Below are 24,386 nucleotides of genomic sequence, written 5' to 3'. Positions count from 1 at the left end.
TTCTTTTATGATTAATTTAGAGGATGTCATTTTAAACAACTTTCTAATTTACGTTTATTATCAATTTACCTTCACTCTCTTACTATCTTTTGTTGAAAAACAGGGACGTAAGCTTAGGAGCTGGCTCATTTCTGGAGCACTTTATGGCAGCTATTTTGCAAGAATGTTATCCATTTGCAAGAGCACAATTTCCTGCTATTTAGTGCTCCAGATGCTCCAGATCTCTTCAACACAGAATACATTGGGAATGAAATAAATTTGAAAATAAAAGTAAATTTATTTACTTTTATTTTTTAAAAATTGTATGCTCTGCCTGAATCACAAAAGAAAATGTTTGGGTTTCATATCCCTTTGGAACAAACACTTAGAGTCCTGGAGCTGCAGTAAAACACTTTTTCTTTATTAATCCATTAAAAGCATACATGAAGACATCAAAAACGAAAGCATGCCCTTAGTGTCTTAAGCTAACGCGTTTCGGCTGGTGTGCCGTACTCATAGCTCTCTCATATCCCTTTAACTACACAAATAATTCACAACCACTACATAAATAAACTACAATACAAAATATACTTCTAAATGTACACAGATCAGAACTATTAGCCCCATAAACAAATTGCATTATACATAGATCCTACTTTGTATCTTAAAAGAGCATAAACAATTAATTTAGTGGGTATAAAATATATCATTTTAAACAAGATCAAGGTTAAAAAAATACTTAGCTACCCTGAAATCATCTCCTTCACTTCTTATGGAAGTGCTTAAAGGGACAGTGTACACCAATTTTCTTATAACTCCATGTAATAAACCCTACTGCAAAGAAGAATATTCACAGATAATAATGTAAAAATACAGTATAACATTTTTTTAAAACTTACTTAGAAGCTCGAAGTTAAGCACTGTTGATGAGGTTAGGCTGGGACACCCAGTTAAAGGGGCTGGGAAACCATGAAGTGTAGACCCCCTCCCCCCCTCCCTTGCATATGAAAATACAGATAACATAAACAGGACCAAATAAGTCTATAAACTTGGGTCTACATCTGGTATTTTGGGGCTTGGTTAGGGGTCTGAAAATCAGCACAATCTTATTACAAAATAAGCAAAACTTTATTTGTTAAATGTTTGTTGGTTACCAAAACATTCCCAGATGGGCTGTAAATGGATCATCTACAAGAGATTTATGCAAAGAAAAATCTGGTGTACAATGTCCCTATAAATAATTTTCTAAGAGGATCCTGAAATGTCCTGTACATGAGAAAGGTAGAGCTGTTTTTGCTTTGAATTTTCATGTAATGCAAAACAGCTTGATATTTAGATACAAATTCACGTTGCCAAGAGATTCATTGGCCAACACGGCAACCTCAGTTAGATAAGAGGAATTAGGTAACAAGCCTGAACAAGACCTGTAATAATGCTCCCCCGTCAGTGAGATATGTGCTGCCCCAGGCCCTGTGCAGAATAAGCTAATAATAAATGTAAATACTTGCAATCTGTCGTTTAAAGGGATATGGTGAGCAAATATGTTCTGTCATGCAAGTGAAAGCGCAGCAATGAAACGTGTTAACTCTGTTCATGCCAAATATATGTTTCATTTAAAGGGATAGAAAGGTCAAAAATGAAATGTGCATAGGAGCTTTTCAATTTGTAATAGAAGCGTTTTTGCAAGATATTTCCATTAACAAAAATGCTTCTAGTAAACGTTATTAATTTTTCTGCGGCATATGCACATATCCTGCGAGGCCAGTGCACCGGTATTCAATCACCACACCTTCTCAGAGAGCTGTCTGTGGTGCGTATTGCTTCTTAAGCTGTAATTAGTGTCATACACAACACTGCTGACGCTCTGAGAAGGTGTGGTGTTATGAATACTGGCTCATGGGCCCTTGCAGCATATGTGCGTATGCCACTGAAAACAGCAATAATTTATATTAGAAGCAGTTTTGCTAATTGAAATATATTGTAAAAAAATGCTTCTATTTCAAATTGAAACACAAATATAATTTTTGACCTTTCTATCCCTTTAAATCTGTCAGAAATAAATTCATGGAACTGTTAGAGGAAAACATGCAATATTCTTGCTTTTAAACACTCTTTTTCAATCAAATCCTACTCTAACTGAGCCCTTTTTCCATGTCACTGCACATGCGCCAGCGCAAAATGTTGTTGTCTGCACTTCACTGCCAGCAAAGTAGGATATGTTTTCTGCAGGTAAAGGCTATAAAATAAAAATGCAATATGGTTGTTTGTTTGTTTTACCCTTTTCTAGTCCCCTTTTATGCCGACTTCCAATATGTTTTCATGGAGACAAGCTAGAAATGTGTGCACCGATGATATTGTTATATTTATTCTCAGTAGCTGATAGTGACAACAGATCCAGCTGTATGGCTGTCAGGGCAAAACCTCATTATAAAAACAGAGGAGCCAGCTACCACTAGTCACACAATTATACATTACAGTGAAACACTAAGTGCCAGATTACAGACTACATTTAGCCACCAATCAGCAAGAACTACCCAGGTGCTGAACCAAATATGGGCCGGCTTGTAAGCTTACATTCCTGTTTTTTTTTTCCAAATAAAGATACCAAGAGAACAAAGACAAATTGAAAATAGGAGTAAATTAGAAAGTTGCTTAAAATTGCTGCTCTATGTGAAGGATACAAGTTTGATTTGAGTTTCATATCCCTTTAATTAAATCAAATATAGAAAGTTAAATATAGATTATTACATAATCAAAGAAATCACTTATCCAATACACAAAATGACAATTTCATTTATAATAGAATAAGGTTTGTGTAACTTCATTTTTTTTCTCTTTCTTTTTATTTCTATAGCTTCTCTTACTCATTCACGTTTTACTGTTCTTTAAAGGGGCATTAAAGCCATTTTTTATACATTTGCCTAGAATCTATCAGTAAGCACTCAACTGCAAAATATCTGCGTGTACAAATATGTTTCATAAAGCATTTAAACTTTTTTTTAAAGAAATTATATTGCAGTCCAAGGTTATTGTTCTTATGTATTTTGCTGTTTTATTAGTTAGGGACAAATGTAAATGAGCTCCTGCACTGACATAGACGTCACTGTGTAGCACGTAGCAGGGTCAGTTTCTGACCTATCTGTGGAAAGTGGAGAAACACAATTTTTGTATAACACAAGAAAAGTGTGCATATTGTTTTTTTTTTTTACTACATATTTTATTAGGAATTACATAGTACGTTTAAAGGGACAGTAAAGGGAAACTTATTTTTATTACTCAGATAGAGCATGTCATTTCAAACAACTTTCCAATATACTTCTCTTATTTAACATGCTTCATTCTCCTTGTATTCTTTGTTGAAAAGCTAGGTAGGCCCAGGAGCTGCATATATATGCCTCTTGTTATTGGCTCACCGTGTGTTCAGCTAGCTCCCAGTAGTGCATTTCTTATTCTTTAACAAAGTATACCAAGATAATGAAGCAAATTTGATAACAGAAGTACATTGGAAACTTGTTTAAAGGACATTATCTATCTGAATCATGACACAAAACATGTGGCTTTTATGTCCGATTAATGTCTCTATAACCATCTTCCTGCGAGACGCCTGCTCTGTCATTAACATTTCGCAGCTGAACACCTTTCTTTCTCTGGCTTATCCTCCCTTGGCGCAGGAGGAGTTAGAGTTTGCTGCAATGCGAATTGAAGCCCTGAAGTTAGCCAGTCACATATCCCAGTCCTTGCAGTGCCCTGTGCATACAGAGGTATCTGGGAAGCGTGTGCAGTGATCTGGTCCCTGCATCCCTATGTCACTGTGTGTCCTGCTACAGTTTATGCATCTGTTACTAACGCACCTTTATCTGTACGGCTGCTCTTTATGAATGCTTTCCTGAGTTACCAGATGCTGCAGTGTGCGCTTTCTCTGTAGCTCCTTGTGTTGCAACACTAGCGCACACTGCATTGTAGTATGTTGCATCCATCTGTGGCAGCCATTTTGTTATCTTGTTTGAATGTGGGTGTTTTTAAGGGGTCACTGTACTAAAAAAGAAATACATATGGAAATGCTCATTGGCTAATATGCACTTTCTACAAATGCTCATTGCAGTGGCGGTTCTATGGGGGTGCTATACACCTCCAAATGCCTGTGTAGCACCCCCAGCTGTAAAGGGCTCCACATATTATATATACTGTGTTTTTTTAGCCCCCCAAATATTAAGTACTAGAACCGCCACTGTCTCATTGGATAATAGGTACTTCCTCCTAATGCTAATTGGTTATTGGTTGGCAAACAAGCTAATGAACATTAGTAGATAGTATATACTGGTGTATTAGTATAAATTATAGTAGCATTTACTTTTTTTTGGGGGGGGGGGGTGTTAAAAATGTCAGCAAATTTAATTGCTTTCTCTTTATGAATGACCTAAAAATAAATAAAAAGAATAAGCATAGTGTCCTCTTATTAAAATCAATGGAACCTTCAATTAATTTATCTTTATAAAAATCTTAGACCTTTTTTTAGTACAGGTTTCAATGCTGAGCTGCTAAACTAAAAAACAAAGGTCTCGCTTCCATTGAGTTGTTAAAAATGAAGCTGTAAACTACCGAAGTGGCCGACAGCTAAAAGTAATTTACGGCTCCATTTCAGTACCAAGTTTCCATTGAAATATTTTGCGCATTGCGCACAGCCACTCTTTTTGTGTAGGTGTAAGTTAACAATGTGTCGGATTTCTTGAAAATCAATTAGTTGCTATGGTAACCAGACCTTACGCTATAGAATTTACGTTTAACATCTTTGCTCCTTATCTGTGATTACCTCTAAAGAGAAACAAAAAACAAAGATACACTTATTTATAATACATATTTTTAACTATAAGCAAGTACTATTTTTTATTTTATATATATATATATATATATATATATATATATATACAATTTATTAATATTAGAAATATTTATTGCTGCCCTAGGCATAGGTTTAGCTTGAATTATGTACATATGTGCTTGCATATATTTTTATATTCAAATATATACTTATATTTCCATAAGAACATAAGTTCAACTATTTCTATACATGGGACAACAATAAATATAACTTATTACAATTTATTTCTACATCTTTTACACATAATTGAGCAGGGTGTAATTTTTCTCAATGCATCAACATCCTCCGACAGTGTATTAACGGTTTTCGCATTCTATGGGACGCAAAAAAATTTTAAGCAGCCAGAGTCTGGCTACCGAAATTGAGGTATAAAGCACCATTGGAAGCAGTTGATAAACAAAATTGCTTCCGACAGCATATTTATTGGTTTACGAGCCAAGCTCACGCAGACCTAATTACAGCTCAATGGAAGCGAGCCCAAAGTTGTATCATACCAATTATTTATGTCTAAATGGATTCAATAAAAATGGTAGAAAAGTACAATTTCCCTTTAGTAATGCTCATTTTAACCTAAGATATGATATAAAAGGTTTTAGTGTCACTTTAACAATGTTGATTCTTAAAGCAGTATTTCATAACAAGTCTGCAGTTTGTAGCAGCATGCAGAGATCTGTTCTCTTGTACTCTATATCTTCCTGCATCTGTTTTCTATGTTCTTTCTAAACTATCATTTTTTCACTTATGTTATAACACTCTAAATCATTACCGTTTATTTAACCAGACTATTTTTAGAACCTTATAAATCCTATTTTACCATTTTCCATGTTATCTAGCAGACATTCATATTTTAAAGGGACAGTCTACACCAGAATAGTTATTGTTTTAAAAGATAGATACTCCCTTCATTCCCTAGTTTTGCATAACCAACACACTGTGATTACCTTGTATCTAAGCCTCTGCAGACTGCCCCCTTATCTCAGTTCTTTTGACAGACTTGCATTTTAGCCAATCAGTGCTGACTCCTAGGTAACTCCACGTGCGTGAGCGCAATGTTATCTATAAAGCACACATGAACTAACACCCTCTAGTGGTGAACGTTCAAAATGCATTCATATAAGAAGCGTCCTTCAAGGTTAGCATATGAACCTCCTAGGTTTAGCTTTCAATTAAGAATACCAAGAGAACAAAGCAAAATTGGTGATAAAAGTAAATGGGAAAGTTGTTTAAAATTGCATGCCCTATCTAAATCATGAACGTTTATTTTGGACTAGACTGTCCCTTTAACTTGAGAATTCAGAACTAAAACTGTCAGGGTGGCTTAGGGATGCTTCACTAACATAAGTGAAACAATAGTACTGATTTTGGTTGGATAATCACAGCATTAATATTGTCATGTGCAGTAAATGTCCCAGTGTCTTATTCACGGATGAGAGTGTAATACCATATCAAATAAATCATGATTAAAACCTACACCTTAGCTTTTACTTACTTGAAATATTGTACTGGTTTTTATATTAACAGAAGTGTTTGATGAAAAACTTTTCTAAATTCCGGTAAGATTTTGTTGCTGTCAGCAAAACCTGGTTTTCATTCAGCCACATAGATAAACTGTAACACAAGTAGAGAGGACATAAAAAGCCAAATACAGTACATAAAATACTAATAAATGACAAATTGTGACTTTATTAACTGGTTATATAAAAATAATTATCAATGATATTAAAATATATCACATTAATAATAATAGATTGTTCACGGATATCAGAAATGAGAAATAATAAAAATGATCAAAGGTAAAATGTAAAATTAAAATAAGCAGTGGGACCAAGGCTTTGTTTTATCTGGCCAGACGTAGCCGCATAGATACCACCTACACGTTTGTGCTCATAAGCTCCAGTAAATAGCATTAACATTTCCAGAAGACTTACTGGGAGATGGGGCCCACTAGTGTTTTGTGAGTGGATCTCGTGTTTTACAACAATGAGGTCGATTCTAATCTTTCTGATTTTCTTTTATATTGGAAAAACAGGATCCTTTTTTTTTTTTTTTAAAGTACGCACAGTCTTCCTGAGTCAAACACATTTCTTCAACAAAGGATTTGGATTTTATTAACTTTAAAGTGCTGTGGACCTTGTGAATATTTTTGATATAAGCTGGTGGTCAACAGCTTGGTCTGATGTGCCTTGCTTTTATATATATATATATATATATATATATATATATATATATATATATATATATATATATATATATATATATATATATATATATATACAGTATATATAACAAGAACAAGAGTCTAAAATGCGTGTGTCGTTCTCATTATAAATGATACATGCAGAGACCTACAACAGTGAAGCTAAATCCCTCATTTACTTCTGTTATCTAATTTGCTTTGTTCTCTTGGTGTCCTTTGATGAAAAGCATATCTAGGTAGGCTCAGCAGCAATGCACTACTGTGAGCTAGCTTCTGATTGGTGGCTGCACATATATGCCACTGTCATTGGCTCACTATATATGTTCAGATAGCTCCCAGTAGTACACTGCTGCTTCTTCAACTAAGGATACCAAAAGAATTGATTACATTTGATAATACAAGTCAACCAAATAGTTGTTTAAAACTGTATGATCTATTTGAATCACAAAAGAACAATTTTGGGTTTCAATTCCCTTTAATAAATAGGCTCTATTAAACAACTTACCTAAGTAGAGTAATTGAAGTCCATGCGTAACTCCTTTTTATAAGTAAGGCTAAAATAATGCTGATGTGAGTTGCAAATCTGTTTCCATGCTAATTATCATTTTCCAGGAATGAATAAAATACTATTGGTCACTTTAGTTAAGACTGCTGTACACATTTACAGTAATGATTATAATGGCTGTGCTATGCAATAAACTTTGTTGTACGTTTTGCTGTGCTTTAACCCTCCTGATACATTGTACAGTGAGGCGCATTTAAAGGGACATTCCAGCCAAAATTGAAATCTAAATGGATGCATTTCAGTTTTGAATAGAATCATTATTATAATAAACATGTCTTAGCAAAAATGCTTCTAATAAAAGCTATAGCTGTTTCAAATGTGTACTGTATTTAAAGGGACAGTCAAGTCCAAAAAAACTTTTATTTTTCAAATAGGGCATGTAATTTTAAACAACTTTCCAATTTACTTTTATCAACAATTTTGCTTTGTTCTCTTGGTATTCTTAGTTGAAAGCTAAACCTAGGAAGGCTCATATGATAATTTCTAAGCCCTTGAAGACCGCCTCTAATCACATGCTTTGTATCTGCTTTTCACAGCAGGGGAGAGCTAGTTCAGGTAAACCCTATAGATAACATTGTGAGCATGCCCGTGGATTGTGGCAGACACTGCACTAATTGGCTAAAATGCAAGTCAATAGATAATAACTAAAAGTCATGTGATTAGGGGCGGTCAGAAGATGCTTAGATACAAGTTAGTCACAGCAGTAAAAAGTGTATTAATATAACTGTTGGTTATGCAAAACTGGGGAATGGGTAATAAAGGGATTATCTATCTTTTTAAACAACAAAAATTCTGGTGTTGACTGTCCCTTTAAGTATGCTCCGTGCACCAGCATTTTAAACACAACACTTGCTCAGAGAGCCTAAAGTGCTTGTACCATCAGGTAATAACTCAAAGTGCATCATTGCCGACATGATACAAGCCCCAAAGGCGCTCTGAGCAGCTGTAGAATTTAAAATGCTGGTGCCCTGAGAATATCTAGGTATGCTTCACATGCACGTGCAGGGAAAACTTTAAAACAGAGATAACTTTTACCTATGCATTTATGCCAATACATGTATATTGCAAATATGTTTATATTCAAAGATGTCATTGTTATGTCATGATATTATTAACCCTGTGGCTGCTCTTGTTTGCCAGATAAACTACATTTTCATGATTATTTAAGAAGATAAATTCACTAATGTGTAAATTAGATTTGATTACTAAACTGGGGGATGCACTGCACTAAGTCTGAAGCTTTTAACGGAAATTGGGGTCTCCCCAGCTGGGTGTTTGCTGTGCCAAATGTAACTCTCTTAACCGAGTGAGTTTGCAGTGAGTTCCTGCTCTTTGCCTCTTTATCTTGCATGAATATGTCTGCAGTGCTTGTACTGAGCAAGTCTAATGATTTCTCCTCTGCTACCACTTCTAGTGTGATGGACTGGACTCCTCAGATGTCAGCCTGGCTCACAACTCTCTGTACTCCCGGACAGTGGCTATGGACACCGCTAGCGCGGGACTTTTACTGCCTTACCAGCAGTCTGACCTTGATACTGCGCTCCAGCTTGCCAGGGAAGAGGTACTGTATCTATTTGTTATACCTCCTCTGTGCGGTAACCCCGGTAAAGGGGCAATAAAGCTAACTGTAGAGTGAAGAATACAAAGGTCCGTGTAATCGTGTGAAATTTGCTTTAAAGGGAAACCCACATTTTTTTCTTTCATGATTCAGAAAGAGGATGTGCTTTTAAACAACTTTTCAATTTACTTCTATTTTCTAAATTGTTTTGTTGAAAAGGATACCTAGGTAGACTCAGGAGCTGCTGATTCGTAGATGCACATATATGCCACAGTTTATTGGCTCACCTAGTGCATTCAGCTAGCTCCCAGTAGTGCACTGCTGCTCCCAAGAGAATGAAGAAAATTAGATAATATAAATAAATTGAAAAGTTATGCATCATGAAAAAAGGTTCATGTCCGGTTAACATTTTTATTTCTCCAACATAGGTGTGTCCGGTCCACGGCGTCATCCTTACTTGTGGGATATTCTCCTCCCCAACAGGAAATGGCAAAGAGCCCAGCAAAGCTGGTCACATGATCCCTTCTAGGCTCCGCCTTCCCCAGTCATTCTCTTTGCCGTTGTACAGGCAACATCTCCACGGAGATGGCTTAGAGTTTTTTTTGGTGTTTAACTGTAGTTTTTATTATTCAATCAAGAGTTTGTTATTTTAAAATAGTGCTGGTATGTACTATTTACTCTGAAACAGAAAAGAGATGAAGATTTCTGTTTGTAAGAGGAAAATGATTTTAGCAACCGTTACTAAAATCGATGGCTGTTTCCACACAGGACTGTTGAGAGGAATTAACTTCAGTTGGGGGAAACAGGGAGCAGACTTTTGCTGCTTGAGGTATGACACATTTCTAACAAGACGATGTAATGCTGGAAGCTGTCATTTTCCCTATGGGATCCGGTAAGCCATTTTTATTACATAAAGAGAAAAATGGGCTTCACAAGGGCTTTTAAGACTGTAGACATTTTCTGGGCTAAAACGATTTATATATAAGCATATTTTATACTCCATAGCCTTGAGGAATTATTTTAATCTTGGGAACTATGTAAAATAACCGGCAGGCACTGTATTGGACACCTTATTCTCTAGGGGCTTTCCCTAATCATAGGCAGAGTCTCATTTTCGCGCCTGTATTGCGCACTTGTTTTTGAGAAGCATGACATGCAGATGCATGTGTGAGGAGCTCTGATACATAGAAAAGACTTTCTGAAGGCGTCATTTGGTATCGTATTCCCCTTTGGGCTTGGTTGGGTCTCAGCAAAGCAGATACCAGGGACTGTAAAGGGGTTAAATATAAAAACGGCTCCGGTTCCGTTATTTTAAGGGTTAAAGCTTCCAAATTTGGTGTGCAATACTTTTAAGGCTTTAAGACACTGTGGTGAAATTTTGGTGAATTTTGAACAATTCCTTCATACTTTTTCACATATGCAGTAATAAAGTGTGTTCAGTTTAAAATTTAAAGTGACAGTAACGGTTTTATTTTAAAACGTTTTTTGTACTTTGTTATCAAGTTTATGCCTGTTTAACATGTCTGAACTACCAGATAGACTGTGTTCTGTATGTGGGGAAGCCAAGGTTCCTTCTCATTTAAATAGATGTGATTTATGTGACACAAAATTTAGAGAAAATGATGCCCAAGATGATTCCTCAAGTGAGGGGAGTAAGCATGGTACTGCATCATCCCCTCCTTCGTCTACACCAGTCTTGCCCACACAGGAGGCCCCTAGTACATCTAGTGCGCCAATACTCCTTACTATGCAACAATTAACGGCTGTAATGGATAATTCTATCAAAAACATTTTAGCCAAAATGCCCACTTATCAGCGAAAGCGCGACTGCTCTGTTTTAGAAAATACTGAAGAGCATGAGGACGCTGATGATATTGGTTCTGAAGTGCCCCTACACCAGTCTGAGGGGGCCAGGGAGGTTTTGTCTGAGGGAGAAATTTCAGATTCAGGGAAAATTTCTCAACAAGCTGAACCTGATGTGATTACATTTAAATTTAAATTGGAACATCTCCGCGCTCTGCTTAAGGAGGTGTTATCTACTCTGGATGATTGTGAGAATTTGGTCATTCCAGAGAAATTATGTAAAATGGACAAGTTCCTAGAGGTCCCGGGGCCCCCCGAAGCTTTTCCTATACCCAAGCGGGTGGCGGACATTGTAAATAAAGAATGGGAAAGGCCCGGTATACCTTTCGTCCCTCCCCCCATATTTAAGAAATTGTTTCCTATGGTCGACCCCAGAAAGGACTTATGGCAGACAGTCCCCAAGGTCGAGGGGGCGGTTTCTACTCTAAACAAACGCACCACTATACCCATAGAAGATAGTTGTGCTTTCAAAGATCCTATGGATAAAAAATTAGAGGGTTTGCTTAAAAGATGTTTGTTCAGCAAGGTTACCTTCTACAACCAATTTCATGCATTGTTCCTGTCACTACAGCAGCGTGTTTCTGGTTCGATGAACTAGAAAAGGCGCTCAATAATAATTCTTCTTCTTATGAGGAGATTATGGACAGAATTCATGCTCTCAAATTGGCTAATTCTTTCACCCTAGACGCCACTTTGCAATTGGCTAGGTTAGCGGCGAAAAATTCTGGTTTTGCTATTGTGGCGCGCAGAGCGCTTTGGCTAAAATCTTGGTCAGCGGATGCGTCTTCCAAGAACAAATTGCTTAACATTCCTTTCAAGGGGAAAACGCTGTTTGGCCCTGACTTGAAAGAGATTATCTCTGATATCACTGGGGGCAAGGGCCACGCCCTTCCTCAGGATAGGTCTTTCAAAGCCAAAAATAAACCTAATTTTCGTCCCTTTCGCAGAAACGGACCAGCCCCAAGTGCTACGTCCTCTAAGCAAGAGGGTAATACTTCTCAAGCCAAGCCAGCCTGGAGGCCAATGCAAGGCTGGAACAAAGGAAAGCAGGCCAAGAAACCTGCCACAGCTACCAAGACAGCATGAGATGTTGGCCCCCGATCCGGGACCGGATCTGGTGGGGGGCAGACTCTCTCTCTTCGCTCAGGCTTGGGCAAGAGATGTTCTGGATCCTTGGGCACTAGAAATAGTCTCCCAAGGTTATCTTCTGGAATTCAAGGGGCTTCCCCCAAGGGGGAGGTTCCACAGGTCTCAATTGTCTTCAGACCACATAAAAAAACAGGCATTCTTACATTGTGTAGAAGACCTGTTAAAAATGGGAGTGATTCATCCTGTTCCATTAGGAGAACAAGGGATGGGGTTCTACTCCAATCTGTTCGTAGTTCCCAAAAAAGAGGGAACATTCAGACCAATCTTAGATCTCAAGATCCTAAACAAGTTTCTCAAGGTTCCATCGTTCAAAATGGAAACCATTCGAACAATTCTTCCTTCCATCCAGGAAGGTCAATTCATGACCACGGTGGATTTAAAGGATGCGTATCTACATATTCCTATCCACAAGGAACATCATCGGTTCCTAAGGTTCGCATTCCTGGACAAGCATTACCAGTTTGTGGCACTTCCGTTCGGATTAGCCACTGCTCCAAGAATTTTCACAAAGGTACTAGGGTCCCTTCTAGCGGTGCTAAGACCAAGGGGCATTGCAGTAGTACCTTACTTGGACGACATTCTGATTCAAGCGTCGTCCCTTCCACAAGCAAAGGCTCACACGGACATTGTCCTGGCCTTTCTCAGATCTCACGGGTGGAAAGTGAACGTAGAAAAAAGTTCGCTATCTCCGTCAACAAGGGTTCCCTTCTTGGGAACAATAATAGACTCCTTAGAAATGAGGATTTTTCTGACAGAGGCCAGAAAATCAAAACTTCTAAACTCTTGTCAAATACTTCATTCTGTTCCTCTTCCTTCCATAGCGCAGTGCATGGAAGTAATAGGTTTGATGGTAGCGGCAATGGACATAGTTCCTTTTGCGCGAATTCATCTAAGACCATTACAACTGTGCATGCTCAGTCAGTGGAATGGGGACTATACAGACTTGTCTCCGACGATACAAGTAGATCAGAGGACCAGAGATTCACTCCGTTGGTGGCTGTCCCTGGACAACCTGTCACAGGGGATGAGCTTCCGCAGACCAGAGTGGGTCATTGTCACGACCGACGCCAGTCTGGTGGGCTGGGGCGCGGTCTGGGGACCCCTGAAAGCTCAGGGTCTTTGGTCTCGGGAAGAATCTCTTCTCCCGATAAATATTCTGGAACTGAGAGCGATATTCAATGCTCTCAAGGCTTGGCCTCAGCTAGCAAAGGCCAAGTTCATACGGTTTCAATCAGACAACATGACGACTGTTGCGTACATCAACCATCAGGGGGGAACAAGGAGTTCCCTGGCGATGGAAGAAGTGACCAAAATCATTCAATGGGCGGAGACTCACTCCTGCCACTTGTCTGCAATCCACATCCCAGGAGTGGAAAATTGGGAAGCGGATTTTCTGAGTCGTCAGACATTTCATCCGGGGGAGTGGGAACTCCATCCGGAAATCTTTGCCCAAATTACTCAATTGTGGGGCATTCCAGACATGGATCTGATGGCCTCTCGTCAGAACTTCAAGGTTCCTTGCTACGGGTCCAGATCCAGGGATCCCAAGGCGACTCTAGTAGATGCACTAGTAGCACCTTGGACCTTCAAACTAGCTTATGTATTCCCGCCGTTTCCTCTCATCCCCAGGCTGGTAGCCAGGATCAATCAGGAGAGGGCATCGGTGATCTTGATAGCTCCTGCGTGGCCACGCAGGACTTGGTATGCAGACCTGGTGAATATGTCATCGGCTCCACCATGGAAGCTACCTTTGAGACGAGACCTTCTTGTTCAAGGTCCGTTCGAACATCCGAATCTGGTCTCACTCCAACTGACTGCTTGGAGATTGAACGCTTGATCTTATCAAAGCGAGGGTTCTCAGATTCTGTCATTGATACTCTTGTTCAGGCCAGAAAGCCTGTAACTAGAAAAATCTACCACAAAATATGGAAAAAATATATCTGTTGGTGTGAATCTAAAGGATTCCCTTGGGACAAGGTAAAAATTCCTAAGATTCTATCCTTTCTTCAAGAAGGTTTGGAGAAAGGATTATCTGCAAGTTCTTTGAAGGGACAGATTTCTGCCTTGTCTGTGTTACTTCACAAAAAGCTGGCAGCTGTGCCAGATGTTCAAGCCTTTGTTCAGGCTCTGGTTAGAATCAAGCCTGTTTACAAACATTTGACTCCTCCTTGGAGTCTCAATTTAGTTCTTTCAGTTCTTCAGGGGGTTCCGTTTGAACCCTTACATTCCGTTGATATTAAGTTATTATCTTGGAAAGTTTTGTTTTTGGTTGCAATTTCTTCTGCTAGAAGAGTTTCAGAATTATCTGCTCTGCAGTGTTCTCCTCCTTATCTGGTGTTCCATGCAGATAAGGTGGTTTTACGTACTAAACCTGGTTTTCTTCCGAAAGTTGTTTCTAACAAAAACATTAACCAGGAGATAGTCGTGCCTTCTTTGTGTCCGAATCCAGTTTCAAAGAAGGAACGTTTGTTGCACAATTTGGATGTAGTTCGTGCTCTAAAATTCTATTTAGATGCTACAAAGGATTTTAGACAAACATCTTCTTTGTTTGTTGTTTATTCTGGTAAAAGGAGAGGTCAAAAAGCAACTTCTACCTCTCTCTCTTTTTGGATTAAAAGCATCATCAGATTGGCTTACGAGACTGCCGGACGGCAGCCTCCTGAAAGAATCACAGCTCATTCTACTAGGGCTGTGGCTTCCACATGGGCCTTCAAGAACGAGGCTTCTGTTGATCAGATATGTAAGGCAGCGACTTGGTCTTCACTGCACACTTTTACTAAATTTTACAAATTTGATACTTTTGCTTCTTCTGAGGCTATTTTTGGGAGAAAGGTTTTGCAAGCCGTGGTGCCTTCCATCTAGGTGACCTGATTTGCTCCCTCCCTTCATCCGTGTCCTAAAGCTTTGGTATTGGTTCCCACAAGTAAGGATGACGCCGTGGACCGGACACACCTATGTTGGAGAAAACAGAATTTATGTTTACCTGATAAATTACTTTCTCCAACGGTGTGTCCGGTCCACGGCCCGCCCTGGTTTTTTAATCAGGTCTGATAATTTATTTTCTTTAACTACAGTCACCACGGTATCATATGATTTCTCCTATGCAAATATTCCTCCTTTACGTCGGTCGAATGACTGGGGAAGGCGGAGCCTAGGAGGGATCATGTGACCAGCTTTGCTGGGCTCTTTGCCATTTCCTGTTGGGGAGGAGAATATCCCACAAGTAAGGATGACGCCGTGGACCGGACACACCGTTGGAGAAAGTAATTTATCAGGTAAACATAAATTCTGTTTTTCTGTGAAAAAAAATCTTTACAAATTTTAGTGAGCTATCTAAAAAATTGCAAGTTTTAAAATTACTTTCTTATTAGCTTTATAGATTTATGCAGTACTGAACAAAGGTTTTAGGCAGGTGCTATAAAGTAAAATGTAATGTGAGTAATTAGAAGTAAATATTTGGTGTGACTATACTTTGCCTTCAAAAACAGCCTCAATTCTTGTAGTTGCACTGGCACAAAGTCAGGGATTTTGTAGGCATATAGTCCGGTGTATGATTAAACTATTATACCAAACTGGTGCCAATGATTATCAATTTAATATGTAGGTTGAAATAAAATCATTAACTGAAACAGAAACAGCTGTGTAGGAGGAACAAAACTGGGCGAGGAACACCCAAAGTTGCTGAAGACAGTTTAATGTAAAAAGACTGAGCACAGTTACAGGACACAAGGTGCATCAGCAAGGTCTCTCCGAGGCAGAAATTTCAAGGTAGACAGGGGTTTCCAGATGTGCTGTCCAGGCTCTTTTGAAGATGCACAAACAGGCAATGTTGAGGAACATAGTGGTCGGCCAAGAAAACTTGCTTACTTCCCTTCACAATCTGAAGATGTCCAGCAGTGCCATCTACTGTCCGGAGAAGTGTGGTCAGAAATGGTCTTCATAGAACACTTGTGGCCAAAAATCCAAACCTCCGAAGTAAAAACAAAGCAACTCAACTATGCACAAAAACACAGAAACTGGGGTGCAGAAAAATGGCAGCAGGTACTCTGGACTGATCAGTCAAAATTTTAAATATTTGGCTGTAGTAAAATGCAGTTTGTCACCTGAAAATGCTGGAGAACGGTACAAGAATGAGTGTCTGCAGGAAACAGTGAAGCATGGTGGAGGTTCCTTGCAAGTTTGGGGCTGCAATTCTGCAAATGGAGTTGGGGATTGGTCAGAATGAATGGTCTCCTCAATGCTGAGAAGTACAGGCAGATACTTATCCATCATGCAATACAATCAAGGATGCATCTGATTGGCCTCAAATTTATCCTACAAACATACAACTAAAGTCATTAAAAACTATCTAGAACAAGGAGTCCTGTAAGTGATGGCATGGCCCCCAAAGAGCCCCGATCTCAACATCATTGAGTCTGTCTGGCATTACATGAAGAGACAAAAGCAGAAGAACTGTGCTTAGTTTGAAGCAACCTATCTGTCAAGTTCCTTAAAAAACTGTGTGCAAGTGCACCTAGAAGAATTGATGTTGTTTTTAAAGCAAAGGTTTGTCAAACCAAATATTGATTTGATTTAGATTCGGTTCACTCAATTTGTATTTTGTTAATGGCTAAAAAATAAATTATTAACATTTCTATTTTTTTTTTAAAGCATTCTTACTTTACAGCATTTTTTTACACCTGCCTAAAGCTTTTGCACAGTACTGTACATGCACAATTCCCAGCACTACCACTAGGTGTCAATATCACACCACTTACGCATGAACATCTGGTGGCACTTTAGATTATTTAAACCAGTTAGAAGCACAGATAAAATGCACTGTATGAAAGAGAGTTTAGCATATCCATAAAGCACAAACCATATATCACCAATACAAGAGCTAACTACACTTTATTTGTACCCTACAGGTACAGGTCTATATAACTACATTATAGTTGATAACATGAAATCCTCATTTAATTGATTTTTACTTTGTTTTCCACTTCAGATTTCCGCCAAAGAACAGGAAGTGACCGAATGGAAGAAGAAGTACGAGGACAGTCGCTGTGAAGTGGTGGAGATGAGGTGAGATTATTACAGAATAAGAACAGGAAATGTATGGTTACAGCAAGATTTGAACGGCCTCAATATCTTCATAAAATCTAGTCTGATGGGCCAGGAAGCTGAAAAAGGACACATAAGTCAAGCCTTTAATATATTGTGTTACAAGTATTCTGAAGTCTAGAAATCTTACGCTTTACACTCACTATTAAAGGGATATTTTACTATACAAATAAAATGCTGTGTTTCATTAGATTTTTTTTAATGCAGTTCTTTTCCTATATGTTTATTTTCTTCAGAAGGGTTAAACACATAGTAAAAGTTGCTCTTTTGGAATACCCCCATTCTACTCCAAATGAGGATACAGCCAGTGTGGAACATACGCATGTTCTTGACTGGCTCAGCAGCTGTATCCTCATTTGGACTGTCATAGAAGCACAACTTGGACTATGTATTTTACCTTGTTGCAGGGGTTCAACATGTCATATAAGAAAGGAACTTGTTTAAAAATAAAATACTGTAACAAAGTGGAACATTTTCTTTTTACCCTATGTCATCCTTTTTCAAATGGAAGCAATGCAGTTATTGACTTGATACATTTTATGATTTTCTAAACAAAATCAAAGTGTTTTGCTTTTCTTGTGCTAATGGGTAAAACAAGTTTTATAGATTTTATTTAATTTGTATTTATGCAACCCCCCCCATATTCTGTTATTGAAGACATGAAACTTTAACTGTATGATATAACATATGGGACTTACAACATGTAACATAAGGAACTGTCCCTTTAAGATTACTTGACTCCAGCTCCTCCCCTTGTCTAATCCCGCTGTGTTGATAATACAACGTTGTACAACCTGGACGCCCTCAAAATCCCAAGTACTAAACCCCCCCTCCATATGGCTGTGAGATCAGGTTAAATTCCTGTCCGAAGCAGCGTTTCTCACATCCCAAGAGGTTTAAATTGTACAATTACTAGAAAGTGTTTCATTAATTTTTACACTTGCTAAATAGTGTTTCATTAATTTGTACACCTGCTAAATAGTGTTTCATTAATTTGTACACCTGCTAAATAGTGTTGAATTAATTTGTACACCTGCTAAATAGTGTTTCATTAATTTGTACACCTGCTAAATAGTGTTTAATTAATTTGTACACTTGCTAAATAGTGTTTAATTAATTTGTACACTTGCTAGTGTTTCAATAATGTGTACACCTGCTAGATAGTGTTTTATTAATTTATACACTTACTAAATAGTGTATCATTAATTTGTACACTTGCTAGATAGTGTTTCCTTAATTTGTACACTTGCTAGATAGTGTTTCCTTAATTTGTACACTTGCTAGATAGTGTTTCATTAATTTGTACACTTACTAAATTGTGTATCATTAATTTGTACACCTACTAAATAGTGTATCATTAATTTGTACACCTACTAGATAGTGTTTCCTTAATTTGTACACTTACTAAATAGTGTATCATTAATTTGTACACCTACTAGATAGTGTTTCATTAATTTGTACACTTGCTAGATAGTGTTTTATTAATTTGTACACCTAATAGATAGTGTTTCCTTAATGTGTACACCTACTAGATAGTGTTTTATTAATGTGTACACCTACTAGATAGTGTTTTATTAATGTGTACACCTACTAGATAGTGTTCCCTTAATGTGTACACCTACTAGATAGTGATTCCTTAATGTGTACACCTACTAGATAGTGTTTCCTTAATGTGTACACCTACTGGATAGTGTTCCCTTAATGGGTACACCTACTAAATATTGTTTCCTTACTGTGTACACCTACTAGATAGTGTTTCCTTAATGTGTACATCTATTAGATAGTGTTTCCTTAATGTGTACACCTACTAGATAGTGTTTTATTAATGTGTACACCTACTAGATAGTGTTTCATTAATGTGTACACCTACTAGAGAGTGTTTCATTAATTTGTACACCTACTAAATAGTATTTAATTAATGTGTACACCTACTAGATAGTGTTTCCTTAATGTGAACACATTAATGAAACACTATCTAGTAGGTGTACACATTAATGAAACAATATCTAGTAGGTGTACACATTAATAAAACACTATCTAGTAGGTGTACACATTAAGGAAACACTATCTAGTAGGTGTACACATTAAGGAAACACTATCTAGTAGGTGTACACATTAAGGAAACACTATCTAGTAGGTGTACACATTAATAAAACACTATCTACTAGGTGAACACATTAATGAAACACTATCTAGTAGGTGTACACATTAATGAAACAATATCTAGTAGGTGTACACATTAATAAAACACTATCTAGTAGGTGTACACATTAAGGAAACACTATCTAGTAGGTGTACACATTAAGGAAACACTATCTAGTAGGTGTACACATTAAGGAAACACTATCTAGTAGGTGTACACATTAATAAAACACTATCTACTAGGTGAACACATTAATGAAACACTATCTAACATCGGATTGCACGCTTGAGGACACAGACACACGGCTTTCTGTACAGAAGAGAGAAAAAACTGGCTTTGCATGCTGTCCTAAAACAGAGTACCAGACGTAAGTGCTGAAAAGCCCACTTTTTGTATCATCTAAACAAGGGCAGAATTTTGGTGCAGCAGGGCCTAAGTGCTGAGGGGCCCTTAGCAGCCAGTCTATACACAAGTGTTAGCAGAATGTGTACAATCCTAATGCAGGGGAGCCTTCCATTAATGAATGTTGCAGATCAATCAGTCTGTGTATGTTATTGCTATTATTTAAGTATAATAAATTAGAATTTCCAGCAATTAATGGTTATTTAGTTATTACTCAATAACTCTCGTCTTTTGTCACTTTATAGTGACCATCAGTTGCATCAATTAATTATAAAAGTTTAAGCTGCAGTGACTGCAACTTTAGTGCTGTGTGAAGTTAGTATACATTATATATCTGCTCACTCTTTATTCTACTTCAGGAGACTTAAGTAGTTTGAATAGATTTGCCTAATTTGAGGATTTGGGAGCTGAGTATATATATTTTGGGTCATATAAAGTAACAAAATAGACCAAAAAACATTTTTAGTGATCTACAGTCTAAATAAGGGGAGACAAATACCTAGCACCAACTTTTCTTGCATTATTAAAATGTCATTACTGTGTAAATTGGCATTGTCAGATATGTATGACAGGTGGAAGCAGTTGTGCTAATGAGAGTATTTAATTGTAGAGCTGTGAAGGATGCAGATCTGTATTCTGCAGTACTTGAGGAAAAGTCTTGCATGATGTAGCGCTATTTGCAGTTTGGTTAAACACACAGTTAGAGTAACACTCTGTACCAGTAATTCTCTGATGTCACTGTGTCACTCAGTAGTCCTGGGTCTTGCAAATAGTCCTGCAGTTGCATGAGACCAGCAATTCTCAGCACTCCATAAAATAATCCTCACAACGTGCATTTTTCTTCAGTACTGTACAATCTGTTTAAAGGAACTAAAAACATACGGCTAGATTACGAGTTGTGCGTTAGGGTAAAAAAGCAGCGTTAAGAGGTCCTAACGCTGCTTTTTTATGCCCACTGCTATAAGGAGTCTTGCAGGTTTAGGGTCACCTAATCTGCCGCCCCCAATGTCGCTGCCACCTACCTACACTTATTAACCCCTAATCTGCCGCCCCCAACATCACTGCCACTATATTAAAGTTATTAACCCCTAAATCTAAGTCTAACCCTAACACCTCCTAACTTAAATATAATTTAAATAAGTCTAAATAAAATTCCTATCATTAACTAAATTATTCCTATTTAAAACTAAATACGTACCTGTAAAATAAACCCTTAGCTTGCTACAATATAACTAATAGTTACATTGTAGCTAGCTTAGGGTTTATTTTTATTTTACAGGCAAGTTTGTATTTATTTTAACTAGGTAGAATAGTTATTAAATAGTTATTAACTATTTAATAACTACCTAGCTAAAATAAGTACAAAAGTACCTGTAAAATAAAACCTAACCTAAGTTACACTAACACCTAACACTACACTATAATTAAATAAATTATATTTCTAATCAGCCAATAGAATACGAGCTTGCATCAGCCAATAGGATTTTTTCTACCTTAATTCCGATTGGCTGATAGAATTCTATCAGCCAATCGGAATCTAAGAAACGCCATCTTGGATGACGTCACTTAAAGGAACCGTCATTTAGTAAGAAGACTTCGTTGGAAGAGGATGCTCCCCGCCGGATGTCTTGAAGATGGACCCGCTCCGCGCCGGATGGATGAAGATAGAAGATGCCGTCTGGATGAAGACTTCTGCCCGTCTGGAGGACCACTTCGCCCGGCTTGGATGAAGACTTCTCCCGGCTTCGTTGAGGACTTCGGCCCGTCTTGGATGAAGACTTCTCCCGGTAAGTCGATCTTCAGGGGGTTAGTGTTAGGTTTTTTAAGGGTGTATTGGGGGGGTTTTATTTTTAGGTTAGGGACTTTGGGCTTGCAAAAGAGCTAACTGCCCTTTTAAGGGCAATGCCCATCTAAATGCCCTTTTCAGAGCAATGGGGAGCTTAGTTTTTTTTAGTTAGTATTTTATTTGGGGGGTTGGTTGTGTGGGTGGTGAGTTTTACTGTTGGGGGGGTTGTTTGTATTTTTTTTTCAGGTAGAGCTGATTACTTTGAGGCAAAGCCCCTGCAAAAGGCCCTTTTTAAGGGCTATTGGTAGTTTAGTTTAGGCTAGGGTTTTTTATTTGGCGTTTTTTTTTTTTTTTTATTTTGATAGGGCTATTAGATTAGGTGTAATTAGTTTAAATATCTGTAATTTGTTTATTTTCTGTAATTTAGTGTTTGTTTTTTTGCGCTTTAGCTAATTTATTTTAATTGATTTAATTGTTGTTAATTTAGTTAATTTATTTAATTATAGTTTAGTGTTAGGTGTTATTGTAAAGGTACTTTTGTATTTATTTTAGCTAGGTAGTTATTAAATAGTTAATAACTATTTAATAACTATTCTACCTAGTTAAAATAAATACAATCTTGCCTGTAAAATAAAAATAAACCCTAAGCAAGTTAAAATGTAACTATTAGTTATATTGTAGCTAGCTTAGGGTTTATTTTATAGGTAAGTATTTAGTTTTAAATAGGAATAATGTAGTTAATGATAGTAATTTTCTTTAGATTTATTTAAATTATATTTAAGTTAGGGGGTGTTAGGGTTAGACTTAGGTTTAGGGGTTAATACATTTAGTATAGTGGCGGCGACGTTGGGACGGCAGATTAGAGATTAATAAATGTAGGTAGGTGGCGTTGATGTTAGGGACGGCAGATTAGGGGTTAATAATATTTAACTAATGGTTGCAAGGCGGTAGTGCAGCGGTTTAGGGGTTAATATGTTTATTATAGTGGCGGCGATGTTGGGGGTGGCAGATTAGGGGTTAATAAGTGTAGGTAGGTGGCAGTGACATTGGGGGTGGCAGATTAGGGGTTAATAAATATAATGTAAGTGTTGGCGATGTTGGGGGCAGCAGATTAGGGGTTCATAAATATTATGTAGGTGGTGGCGGTGTCCGGAGCGGCAGATTAGGGGTTAATAAATATAATGCAGGTGTCGGCGATGTCAGGGGCAGCAGATTAGGGTTAATAAGTCTAAGATTAGGGGTGTTTAGACTCGGGGTTCATGTTAGGGTGTTAGGTGTAAACATAACTTTTATTTCCCCATAGGAATCAATGGGGCTGCGTTACTGAGTTTTACGCTGCTTTTTTGAGGGGTTAGACTTTTTCTCAGCCGGCTCTCCCCGTTGATTCCTATGGGGAAATCGTGCACGAGCACGTACGACCAGCTCACCGCTGACTTAAGCAGCGCTGGTATTGGAGTGTGGTAATGAGCAAAATTTTGCTCAACGCTCACTTCTTGCCTTTTAACAACGGGTTTCTGAAAACTCGTAATACCAGCGCTGCATGTAAGTGAATGGTGAGGGAAAACTGCTCGTTAGCACCACACAGTTCAAAACGAAAAACTCGTAATCTAGCCGAATGTTTTAATCTGTAATGGAATTAAATCATTGCAGTTAACTGTACTTGTGGACTTAAAGGGACACTGAACCCAATTTTTTTATTTCATGATTCAGATAGAGCAGCAATTTTAATCAGCTTTCTAATTTATTCCTATTATAATTTTTTCTTCGTTACTTTGCTATCTTTATTTGAAAAAGCAGGAATGAAAGCTTTGGAGCCGGCCTTTTTTTTGTTCAGTACCCTGGATAGGGTTTGCTGATTGGTGCCTGCATTTAGCCATCCAATCAGCAAGCGCAACCCAGGTTCTCAACCTAAAATGGACCGGCTCCAAAGCTTTTATTTCTGCTTTTTCAAATAAAGATAGCAAGAGAACAAAGAAAAATTGATAATAGGAGTAAATTAGAAAGCTGCTTAAAATTTCATGCTCTCTGAATCATGAAAGAAAAAATTTTGGGTTTAGTATCCCTTTAGGTAGTATGAGGGTCATGCATAGCATACATTAACCACACAGCGCCATCTCCCTACTTCATAAGGCAGGCAATAACGGCACCTGATTGAATTTACCTCCCATCATCACAAAAAAAATTAAAAAAAATAGTTGAAAGACAGGGGAGACCGGTAGAAAAAAAATCAAGTTATTTATTACAAAAGTTTAAAGCTTAAACCAGTACAGTTCACTGCAATGATTTAAATATATCACAGTTTTAAATCTTGTTACTGTCCCTTTAAGGTTCTTGACTACTAGACTGGTCATTGTAACACTTGGCAGACAAGGGGTGAAGTTATTGTGTACAGAGTAGTAGTAATATGTCCGGAGTGTCTCTGTATTTGAGTGTTGCTGGAATATAGAATTTGAGAACAGAGGAGGAATGTAACTTATGATATGTTTTTTTATTACAGGAAGATTGTTGCAGAATATGAAACGACCATAGCACAAATGATTGGTAAGTACCATCCATGTTTGTGATATTTAAATGCTTAAAGGGACACTAAACCCCAAAAAATTACAGTATTTCATGATTCAGGTAGAGAATACAATTTTAAATAACTTTCCAAATTACGTCTATTATCTAATTTGCTTCATTCTTTAGATATCCTTTGTTGAAGAAATAGCAATGCACATGGGTGAGCCAATCACACAAGGCCTCTATGTGCATCTACCAAT

The 24,386-nt window shown here is 37.7% G+C and overlaps 1 protein-coding gene across 9 annotated transcripts in view; it reads left to right on the top strand.

Annotated features, from left to right (window-relative positions):
* Window positions 1-24,386, top strand: part of TACC2 (transforming acidic coiled-coil containing protein 2) — a 302,667-nt gene that overhangs the window by 262,292 nt on the left and 15,989 nt on the right. For 8 of the 9 annotated variants that reach the window (XM_053692637.1, XM_053692632.1, XM_053692635.1 and 5 more), the window contains 4 exons: window positions 3,651-3,740; window positions 9,035-9,181; window positions 17,178-17,254; window positions 24,122-24,165. In XM_053692637.1, the coding sequence (XP_053548612.1) occupies window positions 3,651-3,740; window positions 9,035-9,181; window positions 17,178-17,254; window positions 24,122-24,165 (358 nt within the window). The remainder of the gene's footprint in view (window positions 1-3,650; window positions 3,741-9,034; window positions 9,182-17,177; window positions 17,255-24,121; window positions 24,166-24,386) is intronic. The other variant, XM_053692634.1, reaches the window with a different exon arrangement.

Source organism: Bombina bombina, chromosome 9, assembly GCF_027579735.1.
Source record: "Bombina bombina isolate aBomBom1 chromosome 9, aBomBom1.pri, whole genome shotgun sequence".
NCBI lineage: Eukaryota > Metazoa > Chordata > Amphibia > Anura > Bombinatoridae > Bombina > Bombina bombina.
The sequence above is the reverse complement of the archived record's forward strand: the minus strand, read 5'-3'. Positions and strand labels throughout refer to the sequence as shown.